General features: G+C 41.4%; 1 protein-coding gene across 1 annotated transcript in view; it reads right to left on the reverse strand.

Moving 5' to 3' along the window:
* LOC146562389 (uncharacterized) overlaps window positions 1-17624 on the reverse strand; it is a 306632-nt gene that overhangs the window by 247895 nt on the left and 41113 nt on the right. The window contains exons 3-4 of the mRNA XM_085294108.1: window positions 7955-7997; window positions 6263-6497 (exon numbers count right to left, since the gene is read on the reverse strand). Of these exons, the coding sequence (XP_085150234.1) occupies window positions 6263-6497; window positions 7955-7997 (278 nt within the window). The remainder of the gene's footprint in view (window positions 1-6262; window positions 6498-7954; window positions 7998-17624) is intronic.

The following is a 17624-nucleotide window of genomic DNA, read 5'->3' on the forward strand; positions in this document are numbered from 1 at the left end:
CACTTCTCATACCGTATGTTTAAGTATCTAGAAGGGCAATCTATAGTCCTAAAGCCATGATCAGTCATTCCCCATAAAGTGCATCACTGTGCCACATCATGGACTACAGCCTGCTGTGTCAACCAATTATGCCAATTATAGCCAGAAACCCCTGTGGTGTTTTGATAAGACCTTCCACAATTTCTTCCAATGAAGCAATTAGTTCCAGCATTTGTTTACAGAGAGAGGCTGTGACTTGCAGCGAAAATAATATTTGTTATCTCCATTTGCCATCAGAGCACAGTGAATCCACCACTGGCTAATCTTAACCTGGCTTTCTCATTGAGGTTTAATCTGGTCATGGCAACTTAGCATCTAGTATGAAGAGCGTGCGCATACGTGTGAGGGTGTGAATGATTATGTGTGCATGCCCTGTGAGTGTGCACATATGTGTGTTTGCATTTAAGGAGGCTGTGGAGGAAAGAGAGACAGACAAGCCAGTCATTCTCCTTCTGCCCCCTCCCTCTCCCCATCCATGTCAAGAACCAATCACGTGTGAAAACTTGCCTTAACTTCCCTTGCCTGTGTGACTACAGCGTCAGAGAGTTTGACAGATCTGTGCGCCACGGAGGCGTCTCCCAGCCATTTGGCATGCCATGCGCGTCTGGTGCGCTGGAGACTGCCTGTCAAACGCCTATGAGTCGGTGGCGCAGCCAGGGACCCTACGGAGCGCCAGATGGGCCATTAAGGTAGTATTAATGTAGATGCCATCGCTTTTCTCCTCTGACTGGGACATGCTCTCTCGAACTGCGAGCAGCTGCTGCCATTTACTAGGACAGCTTCCTGCTAACTTTGGCCAACTGGCATTGCCACTGACTGGCTCTCAATGTAACGATACACTTTTCCTTCTTACTATACCTGTGACTTTTTCTTTTTTTTTTTCTTTTATTACCTCTGCCCTCCCTTTCCAGAGGTTTTAACAGGAGAGAGCTGAAAACTTCCAGCTTTTCCTGCTGCCAAAGACACACACTCCTGCACATGCAGGCAGCGATTCCCTCTCCATTTCTCTGACACAGACACATATGCACACACATATAAACAGCAGCTCTCTAATAGGAGTATAGAAACAGAATCCATCTGTACACCCACTCTTAAGCTCATAATCAAGGCGTGATATTCAGCAGTGTACGGTTATTTCTGTTTATGCCCTACTGAGTGCTAATATCATGCTTTAATTGAGAGAAAATTGGCTGTTGGCAAGAAACAGAAAAGAAGGTTACCAAAACCCCTACCATGGATAAGTATTGCAATCAGTAATATTCTATTTAGTTAAGTAGCCTAAAATGGGATGTTTTGAGATCATTATTCAAATCACATTGACAAAATCCTATTATGAGAATTAGTTTTCCAGAAGGAAATGTACAGAATTATTGATACTAAATGTGCTTTCAGCATTACATACACTAGGGGCATATTGGGGAAACAGCAGGGCACATGATTCAAACTGAAACAAGGTCACAAACACCATATCTTCTCATTCACACTGAGAAAACAATACACATTTTAAGGGTAAGCTTTGCATAACATCTTATGGTAAAAAGAATATTTCCAGAGTGCAACAGAAGTCATCACACTGAGCACTTCCAGCCCCGAAAAACTCTGTCAGATACCGTTAAGAGTCAGGAAGATAGGCACTTTTAAAAAGATGCAGGATTTCCAAAGGCACAGGTTAGCCTTCCTGTAAAGTTGAGACTACCTCCCTCGGTTCCCTTTCTTTTTCTTTTTTCTTTGTTGTCTCTCATTTTGCAGCAAAGCCCAGGGCGTGCAATAAGGAACTGAACGAGTGCCCTTTGAGGTCCTCCTAGGGGAGATGGGTAGAGTAGCTGAGGTCACTGTACACCCACACTGAGTTCCCACTTACCGCAGTGTAACAATAGGCAAGCAAGTAGAGTATATACTCTACAACGGCTTTATTGTCTGGCAGTGTCTCACTTTCTTCCCCTCTCTGTCTCTTTACTTCAGCAGCATCAGTTTGAGTGAGATGTGGGGGAGGGCTGTCTATGTTTATGTCTCAAGAGGCAGCTCATATAAGGACTACAGGGTTGGCATCACTGGTGGTCAGTGTTGAAATCAAACGCACCGCCACCGAAGCGCAGCAAACGCTTATGCTCCCGCACAGCCGTTAGTGTACTTCTGGTATCAATCTGACACCTTCTCCCTTGGCTGCTCCTGACAAGGAATTTCCTCGTCTAAAAATTAGTTGTACCTTGCCAAGAGCACAGTGGCAATTTGTACAGTTGTGAATACATTTAAATCTAAGTAGAGGAGATAAACGTCTATTGTGACGAATAACAATGCGCGGGCCCAGAGGGTGCAAAGGCGTAATGCTCATATAGTATGAGTTATGATTTTAAAAAAAGAAAAGAAAGAAAAGAAAAAAACAACATTATTCTTTATTGCTGACCGCACACAGCAGCATGATGCTCGACCAGCTGTCTGTCAGCTCGGGCTGATTTGAAAGTAATTTCAAGAGCCTCTTCAAAAAGTCTCAAATCAACCTCTTCCAACAATGCAAACCCATTTCTTCATAGTTGATTGAGAACAGCAATTGCTATTTTGGTACTTGGACTCAATGAATGGGGCCAGCTTTCTATCTGGGTATCTGCATACTGGGAACGAGGCAAACTGGCACTAATCAGCTGTCTGCCAAGTAACCAGTGTAGCAGAGGGAATCGCAAACATTTCTCTGTGTCTGCCTGACAGCCTGACAGACGAGATTAAGAAGAAGAAGAAGATTCCTACTGCAGAGTAAACTTGAGGATGAGGAAACAGAGTGTGTATATTGACGCGATACGATACAGGGATCCATTTTCCACAGCTTTATCCAGGAAATCCAACCTGAGATGAACAGGATCAATTCCTTTATTTACAAGGTGCATGTTATTGCTTTGCCATGCAAATGCTTTCAAAAGCGCAGTAATGCCATCCCGCTATTGTGGGGGGAATGATCACCGCACCAGGACAAGCAAGCCAGGCTTTGATTGGTGCAGAATAACAGTGTTACACAGCTAAGCAACGTGTGTGTGGGTGTGCTGCAAATAGGTTATTTTGGATGGGGTTTTTTAGAAGAAAGGAGGCATTACTGAGGCCTATTGGTGCACTGAGGTATACTTCCAACCAAGGCGATTAACATGAAAGGATAGTCCTAATGTTATTTTCCACTGCAGCGAAGACAGAGGCAGAGAAAAGCCTGTAATCACATTATTATTTGTGTCGGAGATCAAGATCAATCAGGGTTAAAGCGTGTCACAATGTTTCACATTAACAATACATGGCTGTTTGTGTAGGAGATACAACACAACTGGATGTGAGATACTTGGCCTGGGAGGCGGTGGGAGTTAGCAAATGCTCAGTTTTTTTATTTTATTTTAATATTATGACTTACATTATACCTGCGCTCTGATTCTATACATTCAACATACTCAGTGGATAACAAAGTCGTGTTTTACAGCTGTAAATGTGACTATCAGTGTTTCTCAATGAGAAAAAACACAACTGTGGAACAGACTTCACTTCCCTCAGAGGCCTGTGAAGGAAGTATTTTGGCACTTAGGGAAAAACAGAGCACATCGGTATTCACAAGCTAAAGGAAACATTCGGTAACTTATAGAGTGGCTTTTTCTTATATGCACAAGATACACAACAAATGAACCATGGCTAGAGATAGAATCACATACAGTACTCAAACAAAAAATACTGCCTTTGTACAATCCTTCATGTAAACAGGTGCAACAAACCCTCAGAAAGGGTGACTGCTAAGATTCAGTCACAAAATATATCGAGCCGGTGAGCAAGCGAGCAGTAAGAGGGAGATTCAAACTTAATGAGTGCTTTGGCAGCTTGCGTGGAAAAGGCAGGGAGGCAGGCAGTGATTAACTGAACACTTCAGAGTACAAGGCACAGCGGTGCTCAAAGAAAACAGTGATGATCTCCACTTAATCGCGGAGAAGCCCGGAGCATCTGCCGCCAGAGCAGGGCAGCGGCACCGGCGAGCTCCCGCTCCGCTAGGCTGTCATCTCCAGAGAGCTGTGGCCATATGCTCGGCTCTGCCGCAAACTCACAGGAAGTTAATTTTCTGACAAAACACAGGGATAAATATGACATTCAAACAAGTTGTGCGCAGCCAGGCTGAACACGGATGCCATGCCAAGCTCAAGCTGCACACGTGTCACACTTAGGAACAGAGTTTATTTTCTTGCTCCCCTGGTCGCTTTTTGCTTACTTTTGTAGAAATACACTGGTACATTTTTAGCTAGAAGGTGTTAGCCTACTTAGAAACTAAGCTATGCAGTGTTCAGAGGGAAAAAAATCAATAAATGGAAAAAAAGAAGTAGATGTATGGTATATGATGCAGGCTTGATACTAAAAAAAAGCTACCACAATACCTACTGCAAGTTTTTATTATAATGTATTATATAAGGCACCTCAGAATGTCCTATGTGCAAACAAAATCCCAAGAAAATGCCAATGTCATTGTTCTAATGGGGAGGGGGGGGGGGGGGGGGGTGTGTCCTGGAGAAATATAAGGTTAACTTTCTTTTCTGTTCAAAGACGTATCGCTCCCCACGGTGTTACATTAAAATAATGTCAATCAAACCATTAAATAGGCGATCTGTCTAACCTTGTCTGGTGCAGGTGAAACGCCATAGCGGGCCTGAACAAAGGGCTCGCAGGTGTGAGCGGAATCCCAATACCTTATCACTGGGCCAATAAAGAACAGAATATAGTGTTTCTTAGATCTCTGCGCTTTGCTACCACTCCATTTCAGACAAAAAGGGGAAACTGAGCCTTAGGGGTGAAGCAGGCAGTTCCAGCCTATAGATTCTTTACAACAATAGCCAGTATCATATAGTCAGGAGACTGGAGGACAGCTGAAGATGGAACAGCCTGTCTGGTCCTTCAGAAGGAGAGTGTATACAGAAAGGCAAAGGGATGAAAGAAGTGGGAGCTGGGTGGTAACGGACAGGGCCAGGTTTGGGTCTCCACCTGAGGCAATCAGAGGACACAAGTAAGCCTAGAGAGATGAACATATAAGTCTGGGATAGTCATACCACTGGGGCCCATGTTTTTTCTTTAGTAGCAAGATTTTAGAAGTGGGAGCAGTCATGCAGATCCAAATGGCCTTTGTCATTGAGAACAGGTAAGAGCTTAAGCCCATGAACCTTGACACACTGCTTGGTGGCTGGCTACCTTTTGCCCTCATGTATGAGGCCTGTCTCATATGAACTGAAAGGCCTCTCTATTGGATGTTTGTCTTAAACAACTGACTGTAAAAGCCAGCCTTTCAGTAATGACAAAACAGGCAACAATATTTGGGCCAAGAAATAGAGTAGAATGAAGTACAAACATATTAATCTATTTTTAAATCCACTCATTACGAAAATGAGCCTAAAGAGCTTCACATAGTGTATAACGCACTAATGTTGCTGCAAAATGCTGGGAGAATCTGTTGGAAATATAATATATCCAGCACACATGCACACAGCAGCACATACCCATATATCAAGTGCTGAGTGGCAATCATTCACCTAGACACTGCCACATTGTGGTAAATGGGCTTATTTTGCATGAGAAGGAAGAGGGAGCGATGGGCTGCAGCAAGCAAAAGAGGGACTGAGGGACTGAATCAAATGATATGAGTAGGCAAAATTAAGCTCCAATGCAAGTGGAACACTTCACAAGAGAGCCAATTTCAATTCCACAGCACTTAATTTAGGATTTGTGTGGTTCAGCAGCATGCTACTGTATAGTAAGCCACGTAAGGACAAAGCTTGAGAGGCAACTAACAAGAAGCTATCCAGGCTCTTGAGGTATCCATCACGTAGACCTGCCCCTACTCCCAACAGTGAATTAAAAACTAATATTATAGCTAAGAGACTGTGTGGATGTTTAAAGGGGTCATTAAAAAATCATATTAATTTTGCATCTGCAGTGTGTAAATTTTGGCTCCCTCTTCCATCAGTGAGAGCAATTACACAAACACTGTGAACCTCTTTCTGGATTGAAACTCTTCCTCTCAATACTTCTTAGATTTTTGCCCAATAGGCTTCACAACATTCTTAGCTGTGTTAGCCTAAACCTTCTTTCCCAGCTCTTCATTTTTCTATATTGCGTTTATGTAAATATGACCCAAACAACTTTAAGATAATCAGAAGCCACTGGGAGTAGTGATGGATTGGGTAACGATTTGTGCATAACTGTAAAGAAACCATAATCTTCATACCTGGTTCTCTTTGAAGTCAGCCCTCTGGAAGTCATAGCCTAGCTGAGCATAAAAGTTGTTCCCAAAACTGTAGACCTGCCCAGTTTCGGTCCATATGAAGGAGTGTCGGCTTCCACAGGCTATGCCAACTACATTGGCAAAATTCCCATCTAGGTGACTTCCTCTGACGTTTAGTTCCTGTGGCAATTTGACTTCGACTGGCTGTTTTTTTACTGCCCTCTCTCCATTACCCAGCCTAGGAAAAAAAAAAGAAAATAAGACAGAAAATACCTTTAGGCTTTTTCTTCTTCTGCAGTCATTCAATATTCTTTATATTCTGCTATTTACACTTTAAAAGTTTATTTTCTTTAACACTGTTTCTATTTTATTGCAACATAACAAAAGACACCACCAGAAATCGCTTTTACTTGCACTACTCCAATGATACTATAATTTTACCTTTGAGCTATTTTTCTTCTAACCAAACAAGAGTCGCCTAATAAGCATGTTTCAGTGAGGTCAGTTTTACATTCCGGGGAAATCGCTGAACCCAACTTAATTTGAAGCTGTACAAATGACTTTACACAGGCCAGAGCCGAGACTCGTTTCTGCTTCTGCATGCCTAGTGCGAGTGAACAAAGAACATCCAAGCCCCTGTTTCAAGATGAGCTGGTCAAACGCAGCCCCAGCACCCCTGTGACCTATGAGCTCCCAGCAGCTTCAAACGGAGCTCTGCTGTTTGCTTCTTGATAAAATGCTCCTCTTTGTATTTGTTTCCCTGAGCCAGCGTCATAACCTGCAATGCCCCGGCCATATCTGCTAGTTTGCGGCATGTCTGGGAAAAATAACAAACAGTCTTCTCCATTATTTCCACAAACGGGGAACGAAAGGTCCTCGCCCGTCATCCCCACGAGAGCCTGTATTGATTACAACAATGCTTCAACTCAAGACAAGACCACTCTGGGGTCACAGCTATTTCCATCAGAAAGTTTGCCAGTTTAAATTTACACAGCTCCCTCGTACTCTTCTCCTCTCTCGCCTCCAGTGAGACACACAGGAGAGCTGAGGAATTTTCAGATATCAGAGTGCCAGTTGTGTAACACAGATGCTCACCCTTTGCTCTGCAAGTGGGTGTTGCAGAACTCCAACTATAGGCTCCTCCAACTATAAGCGCCCCACTAGAGAGCCCCGACCTGCTTAGACAGGTCAAAGCATCATCAGTAGAGAGAGAACCGCAGACAGAGAAATGGAGATTGAGAGAAGGAGACTAAGGGACAATGGGAAATGATGAGAGAGTGAGAAGTGATGCCTTTGTTCCTTTTATGTATTTCTCTGAGGTCTGCCATGCAGCTGTTTGAGTACTTGAGGGCCACTGAATCACTGTAGTCCCCATGCCCTTAAATGTCATTAGAGCCAGACTGGCTCCTGGCTGGAGAAGTTTTAACAAGGAAGCTCATCAAAAGATAAACAACTTCTGTTTGTTTATAACTATGTCTGAGTTTGTTTGTCTGTCAGCTAGCCTCTTTCGTCCGATTAATATACAGCCATGCAGTACACCGGCAGAAAACAATAAGACGTTTGAATGGCCAGTGGGCAGAACAAACTGATAGCTTCACAGACAGATGAGTAGTTCCCCAAAGTATCACTACTCATCCTCATCCTTCACACACCATCAAAGCAAGACAGATAACGTTACTTCTGACATTTACTTACTGTCCACTGGTGCCATTTCCCCATGCAAAGATCTTGTTATCCACTGTAGTGAAAAGGAAGAAGAGGACAATGTTATTATATGACATGTCAGCCGAAACGCGTCAACGGTCGTTTCAAATTCTTTGAGACAATCTTTGGACTCGCATGTGGCTACTGCTGTTGAAATAATGACAAGTGGTAATGCTTAAAAGCTGCAGATGTTTCACAGTAATGGCTCAGGTTGTGTGTTTTCCCTTTTGTCCTCAAGTGTAGAGTGAGCAGTGCCATGTCAGCGGGTGGACCCTTTCCCGCTGCGTGAAGTTTGATTAATACAGCCTCGACAGAGAGTTCAGAGACTGGGGCCGCCTCTCACACACCCTGCTGTAAAATAATGAGCCTTCAGCGGGAAGGAATAATATACATGGGAGACACTTCCTTAGAATAAGTCCAAGCTGAATATATTCAAATGAAATGAGGAGAGAAGGCAATCCTAACTGATTAGACTTGTCTCAAAGAGAGGGCGAAGCCCATATATTTCTCCTTCTATGTACATGTATTTAACTGTCACCTCTGCACTAAGAGTACAACATGGCACTCATCCATTTGCATATAGTTACTATAAATACCTGGACCTTACCTGTTCCTGCAGTGATTCGAGTCACGCTAGAATACAGACAAGTCTTATTGGTCTTATGGGAACTCAAACACCACAGGGGTAACAGCCAATAGCAACAGACTTTACTCATCAAGCCAGCGGAGCCCTCATACATTATAGAGTAGGCTTTATGATTTACCTAAGCTTGTCAAAAGAGAAAAATTATCAGGCAAATGTGGGGTAATAAATTGCAATCCGTGCTGCATATGTTTGACACGTGACCCTTGGCATTTTAAGGATCGGGTTGTATGAAAGAGTCACAGGCAAATGTGGGGAAAAAAGAAAATAACATGAAAAGTGAAATATCACTTGGGAAACTTTGAGGAAAATGTTCAAAACATTTGAGGGATTGCTCCTTTTGCCAGAATACAACACCTATTGTGCACCTACGTTGCACTGATACATAGATATTGTCCCTAATTAACCAGTTTCCAATCAAACAACTGTAGAGCACACACTTTTCTTTACTTTGACTGATGTTAAAATACTACATCTTCAGACTATGGGTAGATTTTCTGCAGAATACAGTACACATACACGAATCAAAGTTTTCTACTAGTCAGTCTCATTAAATCATTGGTGAAGATCTGTTGATTCAACCTCTGGAGGTGACAGCCAGTGTTTTGGCCAGCAGATTTCTGGATAAAGGATAACTGACTACCTATTCCATGAGCCTCTCACTGTTTAGAATTTAGATACATTTTAAAAAGAGTTGTGTTCCTCAGTTTCACTCCACTCCAAACTGTACACCCACACCCAAAACCAACCCAAAGTATTGACCCACAAAGCTTCCAGTTTCTAGATTCTGATTTTGAATATTCAGATATGTGTTTAGAGAAATTAGCTGCAAATATGATTATGTACATCATCATTTATGCAGTCATCTACGTGTTCATGTGCTACTCGAGCATACAATGCAGAACTGCTCCACTACTTTGGCTGGTTTGCTACAAACTAAGATCAAGCAATCAACAAATAGACTGTAACTTTATATTCAAGTTGGGCAGCAGAAATAAACTGCACTTTTAATATGCAGACATTTTATAACCTTTCAAGTGCATTAGGTAATAATTCATGTGAAATTACCTCCTCTAGCTAGATTCAGGACATACTGCTCAATGGACCAACCACAATATTTATGAAGTGCTGCTCAATACTGGTCTATGTACATTTTCAGTGTTCACATTAATAATATAAACAAAATTAATTAAATGAAATTAATTAAACCACCATGTTTTAACAATACATAAAATTAAAAGAAGAGATTGTTGTTGCCTCAAATAGCATCTTTTTTTTAGACTTTCATTCTATGTTTTTTATAAAACAAAACTGTAGCAATTATGAGTCTAGTAAACATGAAGCATGATGTTTTTTTTATGTTTTCTGCATATGTTCCATAATAATATAATGTTTTATCATTTACATTAAATACACAAATACTGTAATTTAACCATTCGCTCATACATTATGGTGGAAAGCCACTCGCCTTAGAAATGTCACTATTATGAAGACATTTTTAATATGTATATTAATATTTACATTTACATACATTATATATGTTTTTGTCTTTTAAGTGTCTAATTTTAAAATTCAATTATGCGTTTGTGTAAACGGGTTACATTTAACATGGCAGTATAGAAAAATATGTGTGTATGAATTAAAACGTGCCTTTTCGGCAGGCTATTATTGACATGCACCACAGTTCAGGTTGTGTGTAGCGAATGTTCCCCCTAAGACGCTTTAAGATGTTGCAGTGTAACTCAGCTTTGACAGCCTGGAGGACAAACTCACAGTGCACAATCCTATGAATGTCAAAGAAAATGATGCTCTTGCTCGTGCTTCTGACAAGTTCTCATGGCAGAGACTGCAGACTCTTCCAGTCAAGACTGCTCTTTAGTTTCTGAGAGCAAGCTCATCATCAGCAATGATCCTCGACACGCAGGTTAGTTCAGTGTGTGTGTGCAACAATAACAGTTTCTGAACTTTCTGACTGCAAGACGTGTAAGTTTGTTGCCACAACTTTACATGCTCATGGAAGCAACTGATTACTCTCTTGCAGAGCATACTCATGTAGCTAGAAGCACAGTATCAGCTGATTTCATCTTATGAACCATCACATACATGCAATAATGTTATGCATTTCAGACTGATTTTGGGAACAGATTTTAATTGGCTGATCCAGGTTTCTGCGACAAAAGCTGGACTGCACCTATCCTGGCTGTGTCCTGTCTCTGGCCCTAGGATAGGTTCCAGCCTGTGCAGCCCTGAATTGGATAAGTGGCAGAAGACGGTGAATGGATATTTCACTTTTTTGAACACCAGTGTAAAATATTAGTTTTGAGAGAATTTTAGGATTATGGCAGTTTTAACACTGTGATGTTACAAAACGTATCATAAAATGTTAAAACTAACTATTTGTTTGTCTCACCTCACCTTTTTTCTCCACAAATGATACTAGGTTTTACATTAATCCTAGCCACAAACGATATTGTATATGATTATACAGATATATGTATATATGAGTTCGAAATCTCCTCGGCTTTCTGCCACAGATGTGCTTGTTCGGTTAACTTGTAATTTATCCTAAATATATCATTTTGACTGGTTGCCTGTGTTAGACCTGTGGCCCGGTCGTCATTTCCCATCTTATATATGATATACTATCATGTATTGTACTGCTGGATCTATTGCTTACAAGTTTCAAAAACAATACAGAAACTTTAAGCAAAATTTATCAACTATATTTCACTTGAGTGTCTGTGGGTTTACAGAAGAGCTTTAACTTTTTACGTATTTAAAAAAATATATATAAACACAGTCGAGCTTTACTTTTGGCTGGGATAAGAATTCTTAGTGGAATAATGAAATAAAGATGAGAGTGAAAATGCAATGGGAATAAAGACTGCGCCTATTTTATTTTGCAGTTTTGTGTTTTATTGTATCCTTTTCTTCTCGTACTTTTTTATTTTTCTGTTTTTGTTTCTTTTGCTACTCCAACTCTTGAGAATTGTAACGTGGGAGTATGATAAATAGCAGTGGTTAGAGTATGTTGAACCGAAGCACAAAAAAATATTGGCAGCTGTAGGTCTGCTGTGTTGTTCGGCACACAGGCGCATTATTAAAGATATCTATTATCACCAGGTTTGGGTCAAACAGTAAACAACACTAAAAAGTATCTACATCTAAAATGTATTTTAGTTTGGGAAAACAGAAAAACTTTAGATTATAAAAGTTGATTATTTGGTTAGTTTAACAGTTTCAGTCTGATCCTTTCATATGCAGAGTGCTTCTTCCAACCCGTTTCAAAGGCTAAAAAATGTCTTTGCAAAGTAGTATTTAAATCCAGGTCTTCATAATTAATACACGTGCTCAGGAAAATGCATCTCTTTACTGTTTTATGTCCCTCACCTTGTATCTTTAAGCCCTCTGTTCTCCTCTGAGTGGCAGATGTTTTCACCCCCACCCTAACCCACCCAGCCACCCACACATACATTCTCTCTGTCTGTGGCTGGCATGGGGGCACGGAGGCCGACAGCGGTGCATCAGGCTGACAAACAGAACTGATGGGCTGGGCTGAGAGCGGACAATCTGGCAGGTTGAGTATTCACCCTCCTTTGCCCCCCACTAGCCCCTTGCTAGCCCCTGCTGCTCTGCACCATACGCAGGCACCGGCATCCCAGCGGCTGGTGGCCCATTGCTTTGCTCCCCCATAAAAATAGCCCATCCCATTATTCTTCTGCCTCCCTGGGGGCCACAAGGTCTCCAGCATCATTACCAGGACTAAGGATCTGACTCTGCCGCCACCACTTGGTACTCCCCCTCCTCTCCCCTCACTCCTCTTCTCTAATTATAGGTCAAGCACTCTTTTTGTAAATTATAAAACCTTTGTTCTTATCAGGAAAACTGAACAAGAAGGAAAGATACGACAGGAGGGCAGGGAGCAAGGAAGACGTGAAAAAGTATGTGTAAAAAGTGGAGGGAAGATGATGTAAAAATAAGAAAGGAGGGGGAAATTTTTCAATTATAAAGCCAAGCTAATTTGGTATGACCAGCGACTGTCATGCATGGTGACGGAGCTCCATTATGCAGTCATTTGAGCTCTTTCAAATTAGTTATGTTAATGTCCTGCGTGTGAATGTAACACTTGGATGGGACAAGATTTCAGCAATTAATTTCTACAGTCAGTGGAGAGACAAGCAAATTTATTTTCCCCCTCTCAGGGAATTGGTGGCGGAGGGAGTGAGGAGGGGAGAGAGCATTCTGGAGCAGGGAACAAGCTAAACACAAGACCTAAATAAAGCCTGAACAATGGGAGCCAATGCCTCCTCATTCATTCAATTGACAATGTTTTGCAGCTTAAACCTGTTTTATTAATTATGTTTGACATTTCCTTAATTAGTTTCATTTACACCAAATCAATCCCTGCTGCTGTACAGCGTCATTTATCATTTTAAAAAATTTGCATAGCCAGTGCTGACTTTTTCTACTTAATTATACATTAAAAGTGTCAGCCGCGCTTGCTGCCTGGCATTATCTGAGGCAGAAAGGTTTGTGGCTGGACGGGGGTGGCATTAATCATCAGGGCGAGCGCGGGCAAGGGGTGCTCCCGGTCGCCAGCGGGAGAGCCGAGCGGGCTTCTCATTTTCTAAGCTTGATGCTTTCGGGGCTATGGTGACCTTAATGACCTACGGGGAGAAGGAGACAAATCAACGACCTCCAGCCCCAAAAACAACTACATCTTGTTTACAAATCATGTGGAAAGGAAAGGCAGGAGCAGAAGCAGGGAAAGAAAAGCCAGGAAGATATGTAGGCAAATCAGCAATACAAGTTGAGCTGCCATACTGTATATATGCAAGCACTAAAGAAATGGGTATTGTTTGGATAACAGTTTTTTAGGCTTTTATTTAACTTAATGATTAAAGGTAGCTCATTTGCATTTACATGTAATGTTTTTTTTTTTGGATAAAAAAAAGAAAGATCATCAGCTTCATGTGTCAGAAAGCTAGCTAATGTTCTTCATTCTAATTAAATAATGCCAGCATTAGTAGCTGAAATCTAAATGTATACCACTGTATCTCAAAAAGCAACTTAACCGGCTGAGTCAACTGGCTGAGTATGGCTATTACTTTCCCTTCAGCAAGTTTGTGAACACAGAGCAAACTGACAGCTCAAATACCTGGCAAGCTCACTCCTGAGTAAATCTTCTGAGTGTTGAGGTGAACATGGCTTTACAAATCACCCATTCAGGAACTGAGGCAGAAATTGGCGGGTAGGCAGAGCCGTGGTGTCAGGAGTGAAAATTACTCTGAAATGCGGAGCACAGTGAGAGACTGAGTGAGTGAGTCTCTGAATGGTGAAAGCTATGGGTGTCACTGTGTACTATGTTCACATGGGAAATCAAACAAGTGTATTTTGGAGGCGAGTCAACACTTTTGTCCTTTGGAAAATGAAAATATTTCATGTCAATTTAAATTCAGACCGGCCTCAGGTACTGCACATAAAAAAAGTGCATGGCATATCAGGCTCATGTTCATGCGCAGGTGAAACGGTTACTCTTACTGGTAAAAAGCCAGTCTTTACATCAATTGTCATATTAAATGTATCTTTAGGAGATTAAAATGCACAATGATAAGTATTAGACATAAGGCGAGGATACACCAGAGTCAAAGATGAAGAAAACCAACCAAACAGCTGATTTCTCAAAAAGGCCCCTGAATAAAATGTATTAAGAAGTCTGTAGCCATGGCTTTGCTTAAAAAAATATTTAAAGGGAAACACAAAAGAGAGGCAGACAACAAAGAACCTGATGAAGTGGCAAATACCTTGGCATGCTCCAACAGGAGCAGCACAGAGGCTACATGTGCACGGCTCGCTGCCCCCTCTGGCCCCAGCTAAAGTACTAACTATCCTCCCTGGCTCATTGTATTAAGATAATCAAGGTATCTTTGATTGCAATGGGCCAGATCAATGTTTGAAAATAAAAAAAAAGGGGGGGGGGGTCTTGCTAATAGACAGGGAAATGCTTAAGAACGAATTGCTAAAATGTGGAGAATGGGGAGTATTAGACATCATTATTGTAGAAAGTTCCTAATCCGCATATTAATGGTGCACATTGACTGGAAAACTTTGTATTATTGCAAAGTACTTGAAATAAGCCACTAACTCCTTTCACGCATGAAAATATTATAATTTATATAAGTGATCACTTTAAAACTAGAACTTTCCTTTCTCTTCAGCCCCCCCACCCGAACATCACCATCAATTCCCCGACGAGAAGCACCCCTTTAAATGCAAAACATTTCTACTATCAAGGATTATGCTTCCTTTCAGGATATATGAAAACCCCTTTGAGAAAATATGATGATGAATTCATGGGCCTAAAACTCCGGGGTAGTTTTTACATTCGCAAAAAAACGGAAGGAGGGGAGGAGAAAAATCACCTATTTGGATGGCATACATTACCATTACTCTTGTATTGTATCTCCACTTTTCATAATGACGGGGATAAGTGTCCTGCACCGAATGCGTATCCGCTGACAATAGAGGCAGACATTACTTGGTTAAAAGCTTGGGGTCCTGTGGGTAAAGAGGCCCAGAGAATAAAGAGTATCCGTCATGGCTAACGAGCTATAAGGATAGCACATTGCCTTTATAAATCACTAGATCTTGCTGTTTATTTAAATTCATTGGTGCCTCATTATAACTGAGCTATGCACCTTTAGGTCTGAGTTGATTAGGAGTGCCATAGCTCAAAATGGCTTTTAATTCAGTGAAACGTAGCTCTGACCTTGGTGCCGTAACCCTGACTAAAACACGCAGCGACTCCCACATTAATAATGATGCTACCTTTACTGGGCCGCAGAGCTCTGCCGCTGCTACTTAAAATATGTATTATTAGTTACCAGCGACGGCACATTTATCACACCAAATTACCCTTCGGTGTAAAACTGCTTAATTCTGGGTCCCTGTACCCCTCTGCACTATTACCTGCTCTTTAGAAAGGCCTGGAATTAAATGTAGGGATGAAATGTCAGGGTAATGGGGAAGAGGATGCGGGTCGATGGGATGCACACTTGATCATTCCCTAGTGGCCTTCTCCACATCCAGACAATATACTGAATGTGTCCTCCTCGTAAAAGAAGCTTCATTGCATCTTGCTTTGCAGGCCTTTGAAGACGTAAAATGCTGTTACACTATAATATGCTTTACACTGATCATTAAAATTACATGCAAAATATTATCTACTTCATGTGGGCTTGAAGGACAACTATATATTCTAGGCATCAAGATCAAATGAAATATTTGGCTCATAAACAGAAACTTTGGATGAGCAAAGAAAACAAAAGCAACCCCAAACTTTTTAGTCACCAGAGCATTTTAACAGATCAACACATGACTTCAGCATACAATACATACACCAGCATTTCTGTGCACAACACAACAGTACCTACTCACATTCTGCCAGCCTATTGAGGAAACAGAGTGGAAACTGGCCATTGTTCATCCCCTGTGTGCCCACCAGAGACTGATTACTTGGACCAATCAGCTAAATGATTAGATCTATTAGGTACCTTAGAGTGGCCATCAACATCAGCTTGCCAAGCTTCAAGACCTGTGGGACTTAGCCCATCAGAGTCAACTCATTAGGTGTCTGGACTCTACCCAAAACTACAGCAGAAAGACACAAAGACAGAGGGCCAGGAAGACAGTAGGGAGAGACAGAGTGAGAGAGAGAGAAAACAAAACTTCAATAAATGAATTAGATGCCTCCCAAACAATAAAGCACCTTTGGGATCACTTGTGTTTATGTGGTTCAACATCTCAAGAACATGTAAAAACAATACAAAGTGATCTAACAGATAACATAAGTGGGAGTATTTTGAGTGTTAGCCACATATTCCATTGTTATAAGACCAATGGGAATGGACTGGTATACAGAATTTCTTTTCTCTAAGTATAACATCAAACAATCCAGTAATAATTTAGATTACCAGGGACAAGGCGATGACGGTTTTACAGAGAAACACAGACAGTGCTGGCATAAACACATTTCTCATATCAAACACAGCCGTACAGTACATAAATATATGCACAATACATTAATGGTTTCTGCTCATCTGAGCAAGTGGCAAGGCTGGAGCAGTGGGGGGAAAAGAGACGTTACACACATTCCATCAGATGTCGAATCAATTAGTCACGACCATCTTCCAAAGTCAGAAATAACCACTCGTCCTCCTGTCTCCAGGGAGCCAGGGATAGGCCTGGGCAACAGACGAGAGATGGGAAAGGATCCAGAGACCCAAAGGGGGGTAAAAGGAGGAAAATGAGAGAAAAGAAAAAAGGGGATAAATAATGCTGTCTGTTTTACACCGCACCGTCTCGCGTCTCTATTTTTTCACTAGTTTTCCGTATATACAGTAGGTTCTCAGCGGAAGTGTCTTTGCATATCAGAGGGCACTCGTTTTGCACACTGTAAATACTCTGGTCATTAACATTTGATGACATTATCTTCCTAATCGCACAATAGAAGGTCTCCTTCATAATGTATACAGTACATCGCAGCTGTAACACTGACTCGAACCCTTTTTTGACGACTCTCATTGGGCAGCTGTTTGTGTCTTTTCACTAACAACAAAGCCTTTAATCTGTTAATCTGAAGCATAAAGCAAGCACAAAGATCATGTGACCGCTTTGCTAAAAGGTAAAGGGACATGATTATTTTTCATAAAGAGAAGCACAATGGAGATCCTTTCCCTGGAGGCTAAAAATAATTTAATCTGGCATGTAGATGCACAAATAGCAGTCTTACATGTGAATTGTACCCATTATTACTGGTTTTCAGAAGTTGGTAGCCGATTAATCTGTTTCTCCTCATCTGAGCTGGTGTAGAGAGGAGAAGCTATTGTATCTGCTAAGATTTCCCTTTTGCTTTGTAATCTCCCTGAACCTCCAGATTAGAGCAGTTTATCTAAAGACTGAATAACATGATCTAAAATACTTTTATCAAACGTGTTACCCTCCACACCTTGTGTTCTA

The sequence above is a fragment of the Mchenga conophoros genome, linkage group LG12, assembly GCF_057382185.1.
Source record: "Mchenga conophoros isolate Kocher_MC1m ecotype Shallow Benthic linkage group LG12, M_conophoros_male_GT1.1, whole genome shotgun sequence".
NCBI lineage: Eukaryota > Metazoa > Chordata > Actinopteri > Cichliformes > Cichlidae > Mchenga > Mchenga conophoros.